The following is a 14,153-nucleotide window of genomic DNA, read 5'->3' as shown; positions in this document are numbered from 1 at the left end:
TTATAGAATTTATTTTTTCAAATCTGATACTCTCTAAATATTTCACATAAAAATGAGTGAAATTCATTGAAAAAATGAAGGAAAGTTTTCATCAACTTGATCGAATTGAGTCAAATTTCGTTACAGCAACATCCTAGCTTCTGCGAAAACGCGCCAAATGTAATAGCGCAGAACCTGTTCTTTCCCCGACAATACTGCTCATCTTTTCTTCACGTTCGACAAGTTTTATGAATAGCGTGCGCGGTCTATTTATATCTTAAGTCTATGACTATAACTTAGCACGAGGGGGCGGTGATAAGTTATGGTACCAGAAAATAGTCTGTTTCACTTGCACGTTTGTTTTTTGTACATCCCAAAACTATGACAACGACTTGCGCGTTTGCATCACGAGTGTGCACCATTTCCGAGAGAAAACAAAACACTTTTTGACTGCGATTAACGGTGAAAGAAGAATGGTAATTTATATGAACACACACCTCTCTACTCATGTACATAATGCATTTTTTTCCGGAACAAATGAAACCATTATGAAAAATAATCGATACGTAACAATTTTGTTTTCTTCTTCATAAATCACAGATGATCAGCCCGGTGATGGCTAAAATAATGATTTAAAAAAGTTTTTCTTTCAGCGGATAGTCTTGGCTCGGGCAAAGTTCATTGCGGTCTTCTCCATTCAAAGTCTCACACATCATTCAGTATTTAGGTCCTTGATTGTGGGCAATCGGTCTCAGCGTCCATATTACACTGTCTCGCTCTGCATGCATGATTGCATGATCCAGGCGATCACGAAAAGGAAAAAAAATAATTGTTATGCGACATTACTGATATACAATGAATACACTGCTCAGTATTGGTTTCGTTCTCAAAGATATTTCAGTGATTTCACGATGATTTTGGGGCGCTGATTCCGAATCTCATTGGTTTCGTCAGATTGGCTCTAGATTTTGAGATAAAGTAAAAATTAAATTTTCAATGGTAATTACATAAGCAGCATAGAAATCACAATATTTAGAGTATGCATCATCTCAAAAACTAGAGCCAATTCGGCAAAACCAGTACCAGTTTTGAAATTAGAAGCCCCAAAATATCCTAAAAGAAAATTGAAATTTCTTTAAGAACATGATTCTTCTTTCTTTTTTTTGAGCAGTGATATCAATGTAAGGGGAACTGAAATTTGCACATGACATTGAAATTATCCGTTGATATGAAAAATAACCCCTAGATCCTTTTCATTCAAGTAAAATTTCCCAATAACATCCGCGCTGTGCTTACAAGATGCTCTGACAGTGAAAATTATTTCGAAGGGGAACTTTTTTTGCTTATTCAAATCTGCATATTCATGTATAAATTGCTATATATATATATACAGGGTTAACTGCACCTAATCTGACAAGCGAAAGGGGCTGACGAACAAGTCTATGCGGAGCATAAAATAGTATATACTGCAAATCTGTCTTATGTCTAACCGTTTTCGAGTTATGGTGGATAATGGATTACGGAAAGGAAATTCGTCATGTCTGAAAAAAAAATCCAATTTCAGAGCCCATGTGCGAGGTAAATTTAGGGACAGAATAGCTATCACATGCGTGAAGTGGCAGTTGTGCGATAGAGGTTATTTCAAGACCAGGATTTGTTTTTAAAGTCAGATTGTTTCCCTATTCATTCCGACATGAAAAGAATCAAAAAAACTTGCTAAACTTGTACCAGTGTCTGTAGTTCTGACTATCCACAGTTGGGGATTTATTTCCAACTCAGACAAAAAGTACTCACCAATTCAATTGTTCTTGTACCAGCTGGCAGATCACTACTGCGTTGACCGTCGAGCTTTCTCTTCAATCTGAGAGTTTATAGATTGGAAAATTTGTAAAATTTGTTTGGTTCAATCATTTTAGGCTTGATATGTAAAAGGTAATATAAACCTTATTTACAATGATGGGTTCTTACTTCTTGTACTTCCAAACAGCAAAAACCGAGACAAGGATCAGCAAGCTTCCAAAGACACAGCCTACAGTGATAGCCACTTTTCGGAAATTTTCAGTTTCTGTATCAATAAACAATAACGCGGTGAACTTGATAATACTCATAATATAAGTCATTCAAAAGTCATTCAACCCGCTATACATGAAATGATTTTTTTTTTTAACTCTACTGATTGTAAATGCATTCTTTAAAACAAAATGGCAGCGCTATACTGCGTCACAAATGGAAAGCGATTTTTTTCCCCTTCAATTTCCATGAATACTAATATTCCCAGAAGTGTTCCTTGTGTGGCCGTTTTTTGCTAGAACCAAAAAGACTTGGTTATATTGAGCAATATTTTTCAACTCGCTGATTTGCAGCTATTATTACGGCACGCACAATGAGGACTTTTCTAATGTTTCTGCGTGTAACAAGACAGCAATCTTCCGATAACCATCCCGTTTCCAAAAAAAACAGGAAATAGTGGAGCTTAAAGGAAAAGGGGGACATCGGTCTCTATTAGGCCAGCAAGAAATGCACGAAGCGAAGAACAAAATTTTGAACTTATTTTCAAAGAGTGTAAGAAAGTTAGCACATAACAGATGAATTCGTCTTATTGGACTGACGCATCTGAAGAATGGAAGTTTAACTCCAATCGTTTTCATGATATACAGGAATTGAAAGCTCGGATTAAATTATACCAATCTAGTTATTGTCGATGAGATCGTTCATTTATGAAAAAGGCTTTGATAAACTTGATTGTGAGTCTTGATCACAGATGAAAACGGTTCCATCCAACAGTCTACGTTAATATAGTCAAAGCAGCACTAGAATTTGGTGCACCGAACACTTTGGTATTTAAATTCAAAAAGAACATTCAATCAGAGATTCGAAAGGTAAGTGCTTTAACCTTGAGAGAAATGGCCGCAGACCTGGTAGAATGAATTTGCGTTTTTGTTCATGAAAGAGGTTCAAATTTGATCATATGTTGTGATATTTTGTCCCAAATGATGTTTTTGCATCCATAAATGTTGCTCCATTAGAACAATTAGTTTTCGATTTATTTCTTTGTAGCATTTCAAATATAAAATATTCCATAACGAGTTGCGTGACTGTTGGTTCACTGTGTATCTCTCAATTTACAGCGTGAACATGGTTTAGTTTCAAACACTTTTGAGCATTTACCGTCCTAATTTGAATTCAAAACAATTTCGCTTTCAGTGGCACAGTACTAAGCTCGTATGGCCATTTGTTAGTTTTTCGTAATTCGGAGGATATGCTGAATATCATTCAACTCCGGGTGTGTACTTTGAGCATTGACTTAAGGTGCTGAAACATGGACACAAAGACTGCAGACAGCAGAAAGGAGCGTGGAAGTATGCTGGGCATTATGAGAAGTGATCGGAAACGGGTCTCTCTTGTAAATGTATGGAGAAAAATACAGTTTTATGACGTCATGGGAGACAGTGGCCGCCTTAGAATTTACGATTCCCATGAAGAAGGACCTTCGTACATATAGCGACATTTTTTGGTTCTCGGTTCTATTACATACTTACTTGCTGCGATTTTTTTGCAATTCTGCATTAGCTTAACTTTGAAAACTTTATTTAAAAAAATTGTGTTTTTTTTGGACGTCAAAATGGTTACATCACGATCAAGAAAGTTCCAACTACAAGTAGTGAAGAAAGATGTGCTCACAGATGCAAGCGAGAGATTTTTCCCAATACTTACTATAGTCAAATCCCGTTATAGCGAAATTCTCGTTTTAACACACACTTTTCTAATCCTCCAGATAAGAACAATGCATTAACATGAAATTCCTTTATAGCGAAATTTCGTTGTAACGAAATGATTTCTCCGGTCTCTTGGAATTCGTTATAACGGGATTCGACTGTACCATTTTTTGAGATGTTCTATCTTTCTGAGCAAGTTTATTTTTTCCCCTTTTAAAATAAACCATATCTTTACCCCCCCCCCACTCCTCCCCATGCAGCAATTATTTTCTGATAACAATTATAAAATATCCTAATTTATTTTGCATGGGGTACGCGGGTACCCCCACCCCCCCCCCCTCTTTTTTCAGTAAATTGGATAACGGTCCACGTTACGCTTTTTATGGATAGATTGAGTTTTTCTTCTTCTTCTGAGGTTAGCAGCAGGTCTGCATATAAATCGAATGCCCGCATTAAATATATAAGTACAGTAAAAGTCCGTTATAACGACAGTTCAAAATCACCAGGAAAATGTGACGTTATACTGGACTTCTCGTTATAAGCGAATTTCCCATATTCTTGCTCAGCCAGGTAATAAAATTGTAGAAAATTGCTACTTTATCGGCGTTAAAACTTCGTTTAGATCCTTCCGTTCTACTACTGAAACACAAATGAAATCATGTCGTAAACCTCTGTGCATAGCGGGCAAGCCAAGAAGAAGGGATTGAAACAATGGGACTTTTCCGTGTCCATTCTTTGTTTGAAGTACCTCAGAGTAGTTTTTTTACGAGGACCGTGGGCCGTGATAAGTGTCATCATGTTTAATTTTTGAAGAGAGAAAGGGAAAAAAAGCCAGCACTTTTTTTTCAGAATTCTTTTCCCGTTTTAGCGAATGCTTTCTAAATTTCAACTCGCTATAACGGAATATTTTTTGTTTCTTTAACATAAGCTATTTGACACTCATTTTCAAATCACTCGTTATAATGGACTTTTATCATAATAATAACTAGAGCCCGGATAATATGCACTAAAAAAGTGGCAAAATATATTCTAAAAATATGCACTAAAAAGTGGCAAAATATGATCTAAAAATATGCACTAAAAAAGTGGCAAAATATGATCTAAAAATATGCACTTAAAAATGAAAAAATATGCACTTAAAAATGCAAAATATGCACTTAAAAATGCAAAATATTCACTTAAAAATGCAAAATATTCACTTAAAAATGCAAAATATTCACGTAAAAATGCAAAATATTCACTAAAAAATGCAAAATATTCACTTAAAAATCCCAAAATATGTATTAAACACCCCAGAATATGCACTAAAAATCTTATAAAACTCAAAAATTCCGAAATATGTACAAAAAAATGAGGTATTTATATATACTTGTATATACCGCATATGTAAATAACTTCTACATATTTTTTATTCAGGCACTTTTTGATTTTTCAGTTTGTTGTAGCTGCTCAATAACGAAAATACCAGTAACAAAAGAATTACGACACTATTTTCTAAAAATAATTTACCACTTTGACATATCTCTAGAAATAGCCTCACAATAAAACGGTTAATATTCGTAAAATACTTTATCAATATGTATTAATTCACTAAATTTCACCTGCGGGAAAAAAAACCGATGTTATGAAAAATATTATGAACAATATTTATTTGAAAAATTATAAAAAAAAATTTAGTGAGCCTAAACAAAACTTCCAAAATATGCACTTATACTGAAAATTCTTTGATTTCATGCATTTATATGCATTAATGCTAAAAAAAGGCCAAAATATGCAAATGCATATGCACATATGCATTTGCGTATAATCCGGGCTCTAATAATAACAGTCTTACAGAAACATATTTGTGTCCCTCACCTTCAGAGCAGTTTTTTCCTTTGTATGTTTCGGGGCACGAGCATTCATATTCCTTATAAATCATTTTCTTACACTTCCCTTCGTTCAGACAAGGATTTGGCTCGCATGGATCGACATCTGAAAGAAGTGACATAAAAATTACAAGTTTATTTCGGTTATATAGTTGATAAGCAAACGGCTTGATGTGTAGGGAGAAAATGAAACAAACTCATCTCATTCTCATGGAATACTTATTTACTATCGTGCTTGGTATATAATCACAACCTTCCAGAAACATCTGTTATTACTCGCCTTCGGAGCAGTTTTTTCCTTTGTATGTTTCAGGGCAGGAGCATTCATACTCCTCAAGAGTTATTTTCTTACACTTCCCTTCGTTCAGACAAGGATTTGGCTCGCATGGATTGACAGCTGAAAGTAGAGACACAAAAAATCATAATTTTGTTTCGGTTACGCAGTTGATAGGTTTGATGTGCATTGAGAAAAATGAAAGGAAATCATTTTAGTGTGATAAAATATTTATTTGTTGTCGCGCTTGATATATGATCGCAGTTACCAATCGCAGACTTCCAGAAACATCTACGATTACTCACCATCAGAGCAGTTTTTTCCTTCGTATGTTTCGGGGCACGAGCATTCATATTCCTTATAAGTCATTTTCTTACACTTCCCTTCGTTCAGACAAGGATTTGGCTCGCATGGATCGACATCTGAAAGAAGAGACATAAATATCACAAGTTTATTTCGGTTACGCAGTTGATAGGAAAACGGCTTGATGTGTAGGGAGAAAATGAAACAAACTCATCTCATTCTCGTGGAATACTTATTTGCTATCATGCTTTGTATGTAATCACAAGCTTCCAGAAACATCTGTTATTACTCGCCTTCGGAGCAGTTTTTTCCTTTGTATGTTTCGGGGCACGAGCATTCATATTCCTTATAAGTTATTTTCTTACACTTCCCTTCGTTCCGACAAGGATTCGGCTCGCATGGATTGACAGCTGAAAAAGAAGAGAGATACAAAAATCATACCTTCTCTAGTTTTAGTTTCGTAGTTAATAAGCAAACGAATTGATTTCACTTTCACCCAACTATTTTATTGATATCGTTATCGATGTACAGTGATGCGAAAGATGCTATAACGCCATTCCAGACACTTCAGCGTGCTTCCACTTGCAATTTTATCCTTAGTATGTCTCAATGCGCTAGCATTTATGTTGCTTGATAGTTATTTTCTAACTTTTTTGCTATTTTTTAAATAAATATTTGCACCGAGAAAGAGAAAAAAATAATATTTCGTGCACATAGCATTATCAACGAAAAATTCAATGCGTGCCTAGAATAGCTGAATTTCAATAATCGTTACGCTCGTCTATGTTGTGTGTGAACTGCGTGAAATGTGAAGGCCTTCAAACGATTTAAAACACGGTATCTACGCAGAAATATGCAATAATAAACAATTGACAAAGGAAGTAAGTACAATTTGGACATCTACAGATCCACTAAAAATTCGCACGTCAATAAATTGCAAAGAAACTTGAAGAGTTGTCTGTCCTCTCCAATGTAACTTGAACTTTCAAGTGATTATGCGTAATTCTCTCTCACTACCGGGGTTTCTTTTATCCCAAACGCCCTATAAATTTCACGTCTGAAATGAAATAAAACGAAACACGTGTAAGCGTTTGTGCTGTGTGCGAATGAATCAGTGGCAACTTATTGGCGCCATACGTCGAGTCGTGGGATCAGATCATACGTGTCGATTACGAAGAAGCTGAATGGGAGATATGAACATGTCTTGACGTCGGTGTCGTTTTGTACATTGTACCTTGGTGGACACATACATTATATCAGAGAATTATGATTTTAACGTTAAGTCGAGGATGCTTCAAACTAACAAGTGAAAGGACATCGATATCGCAGAACTGATCAATTTGGGTATATTGATCGCACGAGTACCAGAAATTATTGAACGAACTAAACCAAATGATGCTTGTCAATTAGTAGTTTGGGTCATATAAATACAAATGAACGTAGTCATACCGTCACTGCAGTTTTTTCCTCTGTATCCTATTGGGCACGTACAGGTGTATGTTTCTTGGTCGAATGAGAAACACGTTCCTCCATTGTCGCAAGGATTCTTCTCACAAAGGTCGATAGCTGATATGAAGAACAAAGAATCAAATTTTTAACTTTCAATCAAGGTGGCTTCAAACAAACAAGTCGCATAACATCTATATTACAGAACTAATCAATTAGACGAGAGTGGTACCAGAAATTAGTAAATCGACTGAAACTAACCATGCTTGTTGATTAGTTGTTTGAGTCATAAAAACAAATGAACGTAGTCATACCATCACTGCAGTTTTTTCCTGTGTATCCAATTGGGCACGTACAGGTGTATGTTTCTTGGTCGAATGAGAAACACGTTCCTCCATTGTCGCAAGGATTCTTCTCACAGGGATCGACAACTGACAAAAAAGAACACAAAGTTATAATTTTATCCGTTCAATCAAAGTGGCTTCAAACGAACAAGTCGCCCATGATTTGATAATTAATAGATCCGATAAGCGTACCAGAAATTATCCCAATTATCCAGTGCAGTTTCATTTGAAAAGTCTCTCTGCAGAGAGCAGACAGACCTACAATACGATATTCACATGACAAAAATTCAAACATTTACCATTTTTAGTTCAAACTATAAAAGTCATACGACAGTAACAGCAAGAACCCGAAACAAGCACAACTCCGACAACGTAAATAAATTAGGCCCACATATACACTCAGAACACACATTCCGGCTTGTACCGACTCGTTAGAAAGTCCATAAAGGAATGAGTACGAGGTGCATGCATGGTTAAATCGTAGTAGAAATTATCCATGTCATTATGCGTGTCGATTAGTAATTTTTCTCATACAAACAAATGAACTTGGCGTTACCTTCACTGCAGTTTCCTCCACTGTATCCTGATGGGCACGTACAGTTATACGTTCCTCGGTCCAACGAGGAACACGTTCCTCCATTGTCACAAGGATTCTGCTCACAAGGGTCAACAGCTGAAAAGAAGAGCACAGAATTCTAATTTTCACTTTTGATCAAGGTTGCTTCAAACGAACAAGTCAACCAATATTTAAGTAGTAATCCTTTTGTGACAAGAGTACCAGAAATTTTCCAACAGACTGAGCCATATTATGTGCGTCGATTAGTAATTTGGATCATGAAAACATATGAACATGGTCTTACCGTCACTGTAGTTTTCCCCACGGTATCCTGGTGGACACGTACAGTTATATGTATCTTGGTCGAATGGGAAACACGTTCCTCCATTGTCGCAAGGACTCTGCTCACAAGGGTCGACTACTGACCAAAACATAGAATTATAATTCTAAAGTTTAATCAAGGTAGCTTCTAAGAAACAAGTAAACCGATACTACAGAACCAATTAGGGGCTACTTAAGCGAGAGTCCAAGGGGTGCGGTGCGCCCGAGCGGCAGGTTGCAAGGGGCTAAGGGGCAGCAGTGTAGACTTTAGTTAGACGCCGAATTTTTAAAAAATTTCATACAGTAAAAATTCACATGGCATCACGCTTTTGAACCATACCTCGACAACGGAGATGCTAAGAAAACTTGAAGGAATAGACAGGGCCTGAGACCGTGATACCAGAAACAGGAATGTAATCTACCAGGGGGGGGCGGCTCGAGTCATAACCTTTACCCGTGCGGCACGTATTTCTTGAGCCACCTGATTGTGCCCCTCACATCTTGCATCAGAGCCCTAGTCCAGAATCTTTCGCGGGCCGCCATGCCAGATACTTCATTGTACGGCAGGGGTTCTACTTAACTGGAATATATAATTTAATAATATAAAAAAATAAAAATGATAAATATAGTTCCGGGCCAAAGCAATACCACACACCAGAGATATCTCTTGTGTGATGTATTGGTTGGAGCCCTGTCAGCCCCACCCTTGTGGAAGGAATGCTCCTCACCTCGCAATTTATACCAACAATTCCTAACAATTTTTTCGCCCCTCTAGAGCGGACAAAAATCATTTTAATAATATTCTTTGATGTTTTGAAGTTAATGTAATTTTTTCACCAATTCACCTCTGATTTAGCAAGATCCCCCCTTCCGTGCGGCAGCAATGGGTAGCTTGGCTCAAGAGGAGCATCCTTTATTCTATCACAATGGGCAAGTGTACATTATTTTGGTTCCCTCACCCATCTAGTATTTTTTCCAGAACGGTCAAATGAAGACAAAGGAAAAATTCGGCTTCTCACTTGTACGGTCCGCTGGAGCACCAGAGAAACACCTATGAAATAAATTTCTTAATAAAAATCACCTCGTTATACATCCTCTTTACAGGATAAGTGTACGCGATGATGTTCACCAATACGTGCTGTTTTAAGGATTACGTTATCTGGCATTATTACGAACGATAAAATAATTCTGAACCATAAAAGTAGAAAAATCTGCTTTAAATGCGGGACGTATGGTCACGAATATTTTGCACAATACAAAATGGTGTGAGGCTTTATTCTGAAAATAAACAAAAAAGCAACCAGGTTTACTTCGAAATCCCCTAGACTGGAGTCCTATCAGCCTCCCACCAGGGTAAACTTTAGGGATGACAGGTGAAATTCAGCCTCCCCTGCGACCCATTAATTTGGCAAAAGTGCCAGAACTTTACCGGCAGACTGAATCAAATCATGCTTTTCGATTAGTAATTTATGTCATTAAAACAAATGAACATGGTCTTACTGTCACTGCAGTTCTCTCCACTGTATCCTGGTGGACACGTACAGTTATATGTTTCTTGGTCCAACGAGGAACACGTTCCCCCATTGTCACAAGGATTCTGCTCACAAGGGTCGGCAGCTGAAAAGAAGAGCACAGAATTCTAATTTTAACTTTGATCAAGGTTGATTCAAACGAACAAGTCAATCAATATTTAAGAAGCAATCAAATACAAATACAACGCCACAACAGGCAAAATGCCCATCGAGGTGGCTGAGAAAAAGATGTCCATAAAAATATGGATGTCATATATTTCCAAAAAATATACAGCAACCCAATTAAAAATGCAATTAACAAAAATTATAATCAATATATACACATGATAAAATACTATACAATGCCCATAAAGAATACTTATGGTTGTCTTATTCTAAGTATGGATAGCTTCTCGATTTACCTCAACATGTTTATCGTATTTCTTTTTAAACGTGTCAATTTTATTACAATTTACTACCTCCGGGGGTAAGCTATTCCATTTATTAACAACCCTATTAGAGAAAAATTCTCTGCGACACCATAACCTTGCATTGTCCCTCACCAATCGATACTGGTGTCCCCTTGTAAAAGCAGTCGATTGGCGGTGTCAATCGGTGGTGCATTGGATGGTCCATCCTATCCATCCCATTGAAAATTTTGAACACTTCGATCATATCTCCTCGACACCTGCGTTCATTCAATGTAAACATATTCAAAAAATGAAATCTCTCTTCATCAATCTCAACTCAAGCCCTGTGTGCCAATAAGGACACGCGTAGCTCTTCTCTGCACCCCTTCAACCAAGTCTATGTCCCTCTGTAGGTATGGTCTCCAAAACCTTACAGCATACTCCATTCCAGGACGAACTAATCCTCGAAAAAGCGGAAGAATGACTTTAGGAGAACGTGAAGAGACCTTTTTGAAAATGAGACCTAGCATTCTATTCCCCTTTTTTGACCACCGCTGAACAATGTTCAGAAAACCTAAGCCGCTCGTCAATGAGAATTCCCAAATCGGTGACCCTAGTTGCATCCGGGATAGTGACACCATTCAACTCGTAAGAGAACCGTGGGTTGTTCGAACCAAAATGAGCGACCATGCACTTATCAACGCTAAACGTCATACTCCATTCATTTGCCCATGCTGCAATCCTGTTAAAGTTGGTCTGGAGCAACTCCCTATCGCTTTGATTCCCGATTTGATTCTGAATTTGCTAGTAATCCCATCGATACACTGATCGAGTTTATCGATAAAAAGTGAAAAAAGTATGGGGCCAAGGACACTTCCCTGAGGAACCCCACTTGTGACGCTTGTCCAACCAGAGAATTCCCTGTTCACCATAACTCGTTACGACCTATCTCTTACCCACGATTCTATCAAATTCAACAAGTTGCCCCCAACTCCAATCTCGTGTAAACTCTTCAAGAGTTTACCATGTTGTACCCGATCGAATGCCTTCTGGAAATCAAGGTAAACAATGTCTACATTTTTGCTCTCACCCAAAGCCTTAGTCACATGATCATAGAAGCAAAGGTGGTTAGTTACACATGACTTCCCCTTCCTGAACCCACGCTGATTATCCGACAATACATTATTCTCGTCTATCCACTTCACCAACTGCCTTTTGATGATAATTTCCAAAATTTTCGAGAGGGAACTCGTCAAACTCAGTGGACGATAATTGGACACCGCTTCTCTACTACCCTTCTTAAATATCGGAACATCAATAATCCTTTTGTGACAAGAGTACCAGAAATTTTCCAACAGACTGAGCCATATTATGTGCGTCGATTAGTAATTTGGAAGTAATCAAAGTTACTTCAAACGAACTAGTCAAAGTTACTTCAAACGAACTAGTCAAAGTTACTTCAAACGAACTAGTCAACCGTGGAGAACTACTAGATTTGACGAGAAAATACTAGAAATTATCCAATTTAATAGTTTTTCATTTCAAAAGTCTCTCCACAGAGGGCAAACAGACCTAGACCACGATACTTACATAACAATTAAAATTCAAGCATTTAAAATTTTCACTTCATAACACGGAAAATAGATGGCAGCACCAGAACACGAAACAAGCACTACTCTTCGAAAACATGGATACTTTAGAGGTCACACATATACTCATAACACACATTACGGAATGTATCGATTCATTAGAAAGTGCACAGTGGAATGTGTACGAGGGGCATGCACGGTTTATACTATATTAGTAGAAATTATCCAAACTACCGAATCAAATCATGCGTGCCGATTAGTAGTTTGGCTTATAAAAACAAGTTACTATGGTTTTACCGTCGGTGCAGTTTTCTCCACTGTATCCTGGTGGGCAAGTACAGTTATATGTTCCTTGGTCTAAGGAGAGGCACGTTCCTCCATTGTCGCAAGGATTCTGCTCACAAGGGTCGACAGCTGAAAAAGAAGAACGCAGAATTATAATTTTAACGTTCATTCACGGTGATCTCAAACAAACAAATCAACCGCTATTAGATTTGACGAAAGTGCCAGAAATTACCCAACCGACTGAACCAAGTCATACATGTCGACTAGAAGTTTGACTCATGAAAACAAATGACCACGGTCTTACCGTCACTGCAGTTTTCTCCACTGTATCCAGGTGGGCAAGTACAGTTATATGTTCCTTGGTCTAAGGAGAGGCACATCCTTCCATTGTCGCAAGGATTCTGCTCGCAAGGGTCCATAGCTGACAAGAACAAAGAATTATAATTTTAACGTTCAATCACAAAAGGTGGCTTCAAACAAAAGAATGAACCAGTATTGCAGAACCAATATTACATTGTTACCGTCTCAATGCAGTTTTCTTTTTCTATCCTCCTACTTCAAAACCCATGCGTTTGGTAAATTAAAACAAAAATTCACCTCCTTTTTTTCCCGTAAGGAGTCATCTCAGTAATAAAGTAGCTGACCTAATAAGTAATCATACGTAAAATAATCACGGTAATATTCACCAACGTTTCTAAATTGAAACGATGTTAAAACACCAGTCAATTTCAAAAATCAAATTATACTACATACCTTCACTGTTATTCAGTTCCTCTCTCCAAATTTCTGGTACTAGTATATTTTCTTCATATTGTGAAAATGCTGGGCTGAAACATTGAAGAACCAAGACGCACAGTAGGATATTCATTCTGAGCATGAATGTTTTTCCTTTCAATTCCGTTATGGGTACTTATAATATAATTTCACATCATGTAGTCAAAGACAGACCCCGGGTTTCAGTTCTGAAATCTGAATGTTTGTGATAAGCGCTATTGACTCGTTTTTTTTTTTATAGCACTCAGAAGACGATTGCTTTGTTTCTATCAGTGAAATAATATTATATTCCTCCTTTTTTTATTTATTATTATTATTTTATCATTTTCTTTGATAATCTCGTAATAAAGTTTTTACGAAGTCCTTCCTAAAGAAAGAGTTTCATTTCTTATTTGTTTTGCATGTGCGAGAATTTTTCGTTTTCAGTACAGTAGATTCTCGCTGATCCGGCACGTATCTGACCAGGGTGTGCCGGATAAACGAAATCGCTGGATCACTGGAACTTTATTGAAGAAAACCGGCACCTGAAAGCGCCGGATTACTGGACGGGCGGACTTGCGCACGGCCGGGTTATCGAGAGTCAACTGTATTTCATAGCCGCATGGTTTCTACACTCTTGTGTCTTATTTTACACGGAGAATAAACTGGAATTTAACTAAAAAGTCTCCCCCACCTATATACAGTACAGTCAAACTAAGCACACACATACGATCGAACTAGGCGAAGCAGGTGATACAAGTAACTCTTATATAATTCAATTTTTTATTTAACATTTAA

General features: G+C 37.3%; 1 protein-coding gene across 1 annotated transcript; it reads right to left on the bottom strand.

Annotated features, from left to right (window-relative positions):
• Positions 1-435: 435 nt before the first annotated feature.
• LOC149071491 (uncharacterized) lies at positions 436-13,603 on the bottom strand. The gene is made up of 14 exons (XM_089247858.1): positions 13,356-13,603; positions 12,907-13,023; positions 12,615-12,731; positions 10,308-10,424; positions 8,487-8,603; positions 7,901-8,017; positions 7,590-7,706; positions 6,434-6,550; positions 6,143-6,259; positions 5,844-5,960; positions 5,553-5,669; positions 1,948-2,044; positions 1,774-1,840; positions 436-757 (listed from the first exon to the last, which is right to left on the bottom strand). Exons 1-14 carry the CDS (start codon positions 13,477-13,479, stop codon positions 743-745), a joined length of 1,473 nt encoding a protein of 490 aa, XP_089103984.1. The 5' UTR covers positions 13,480-13,603; the 3' UTR covers positions 436-742.
• Positions 13,604-14,153: the final 550 nt, after the last annotated feature.

This window comes from Pholcus phalangioides, unplaced genomic scaffold (genome assembly GCF_987345545.1).
Source record: "Pholcus phalangioides strain wild (caught in Gottingen) unplaced genomic scaffold, Ppha-v1.0 ptg000018l_1, whole genome shotgun sequence".
NCBI classification, from domain to species: domain Eukaryota; kingdom Metazoa; phylum Arthropoda; class Arachnida; order Araneae; family Pholcidae; genus Pholcus; species Pholcus phalangioides.
The sequence above is the reverse complement of the archived record's forward strand: the minus strand, read 5'-3'. Positions and strand labels throughout refer to the sequence as shown.

Bases quoted from the DNA above. Each gene is read 5' to 3' on its own strand.
- LOC149071491 (XM_089247858.1), bottom strand. From the start codon at position 13,479: ATGCTCAGAATGAATATCCTACTGTGCGTCTTGGTTCTTCAATGTTTC. The intron at 6,551-7,589 runs GTATGACTACGT...CTTCTTTTTCAG, and splicing joins AGGAAAAAACTGCAGTGACG to CTGTCAATCCATGCGAGCCG. The intron at 2,045-5,552 runs GTGAGGGACACA...TTATTGATACAG, and splicing joins AGGAAAAAACTGCTCTGAAG to AAACTGAAAATTTCCGAAAA.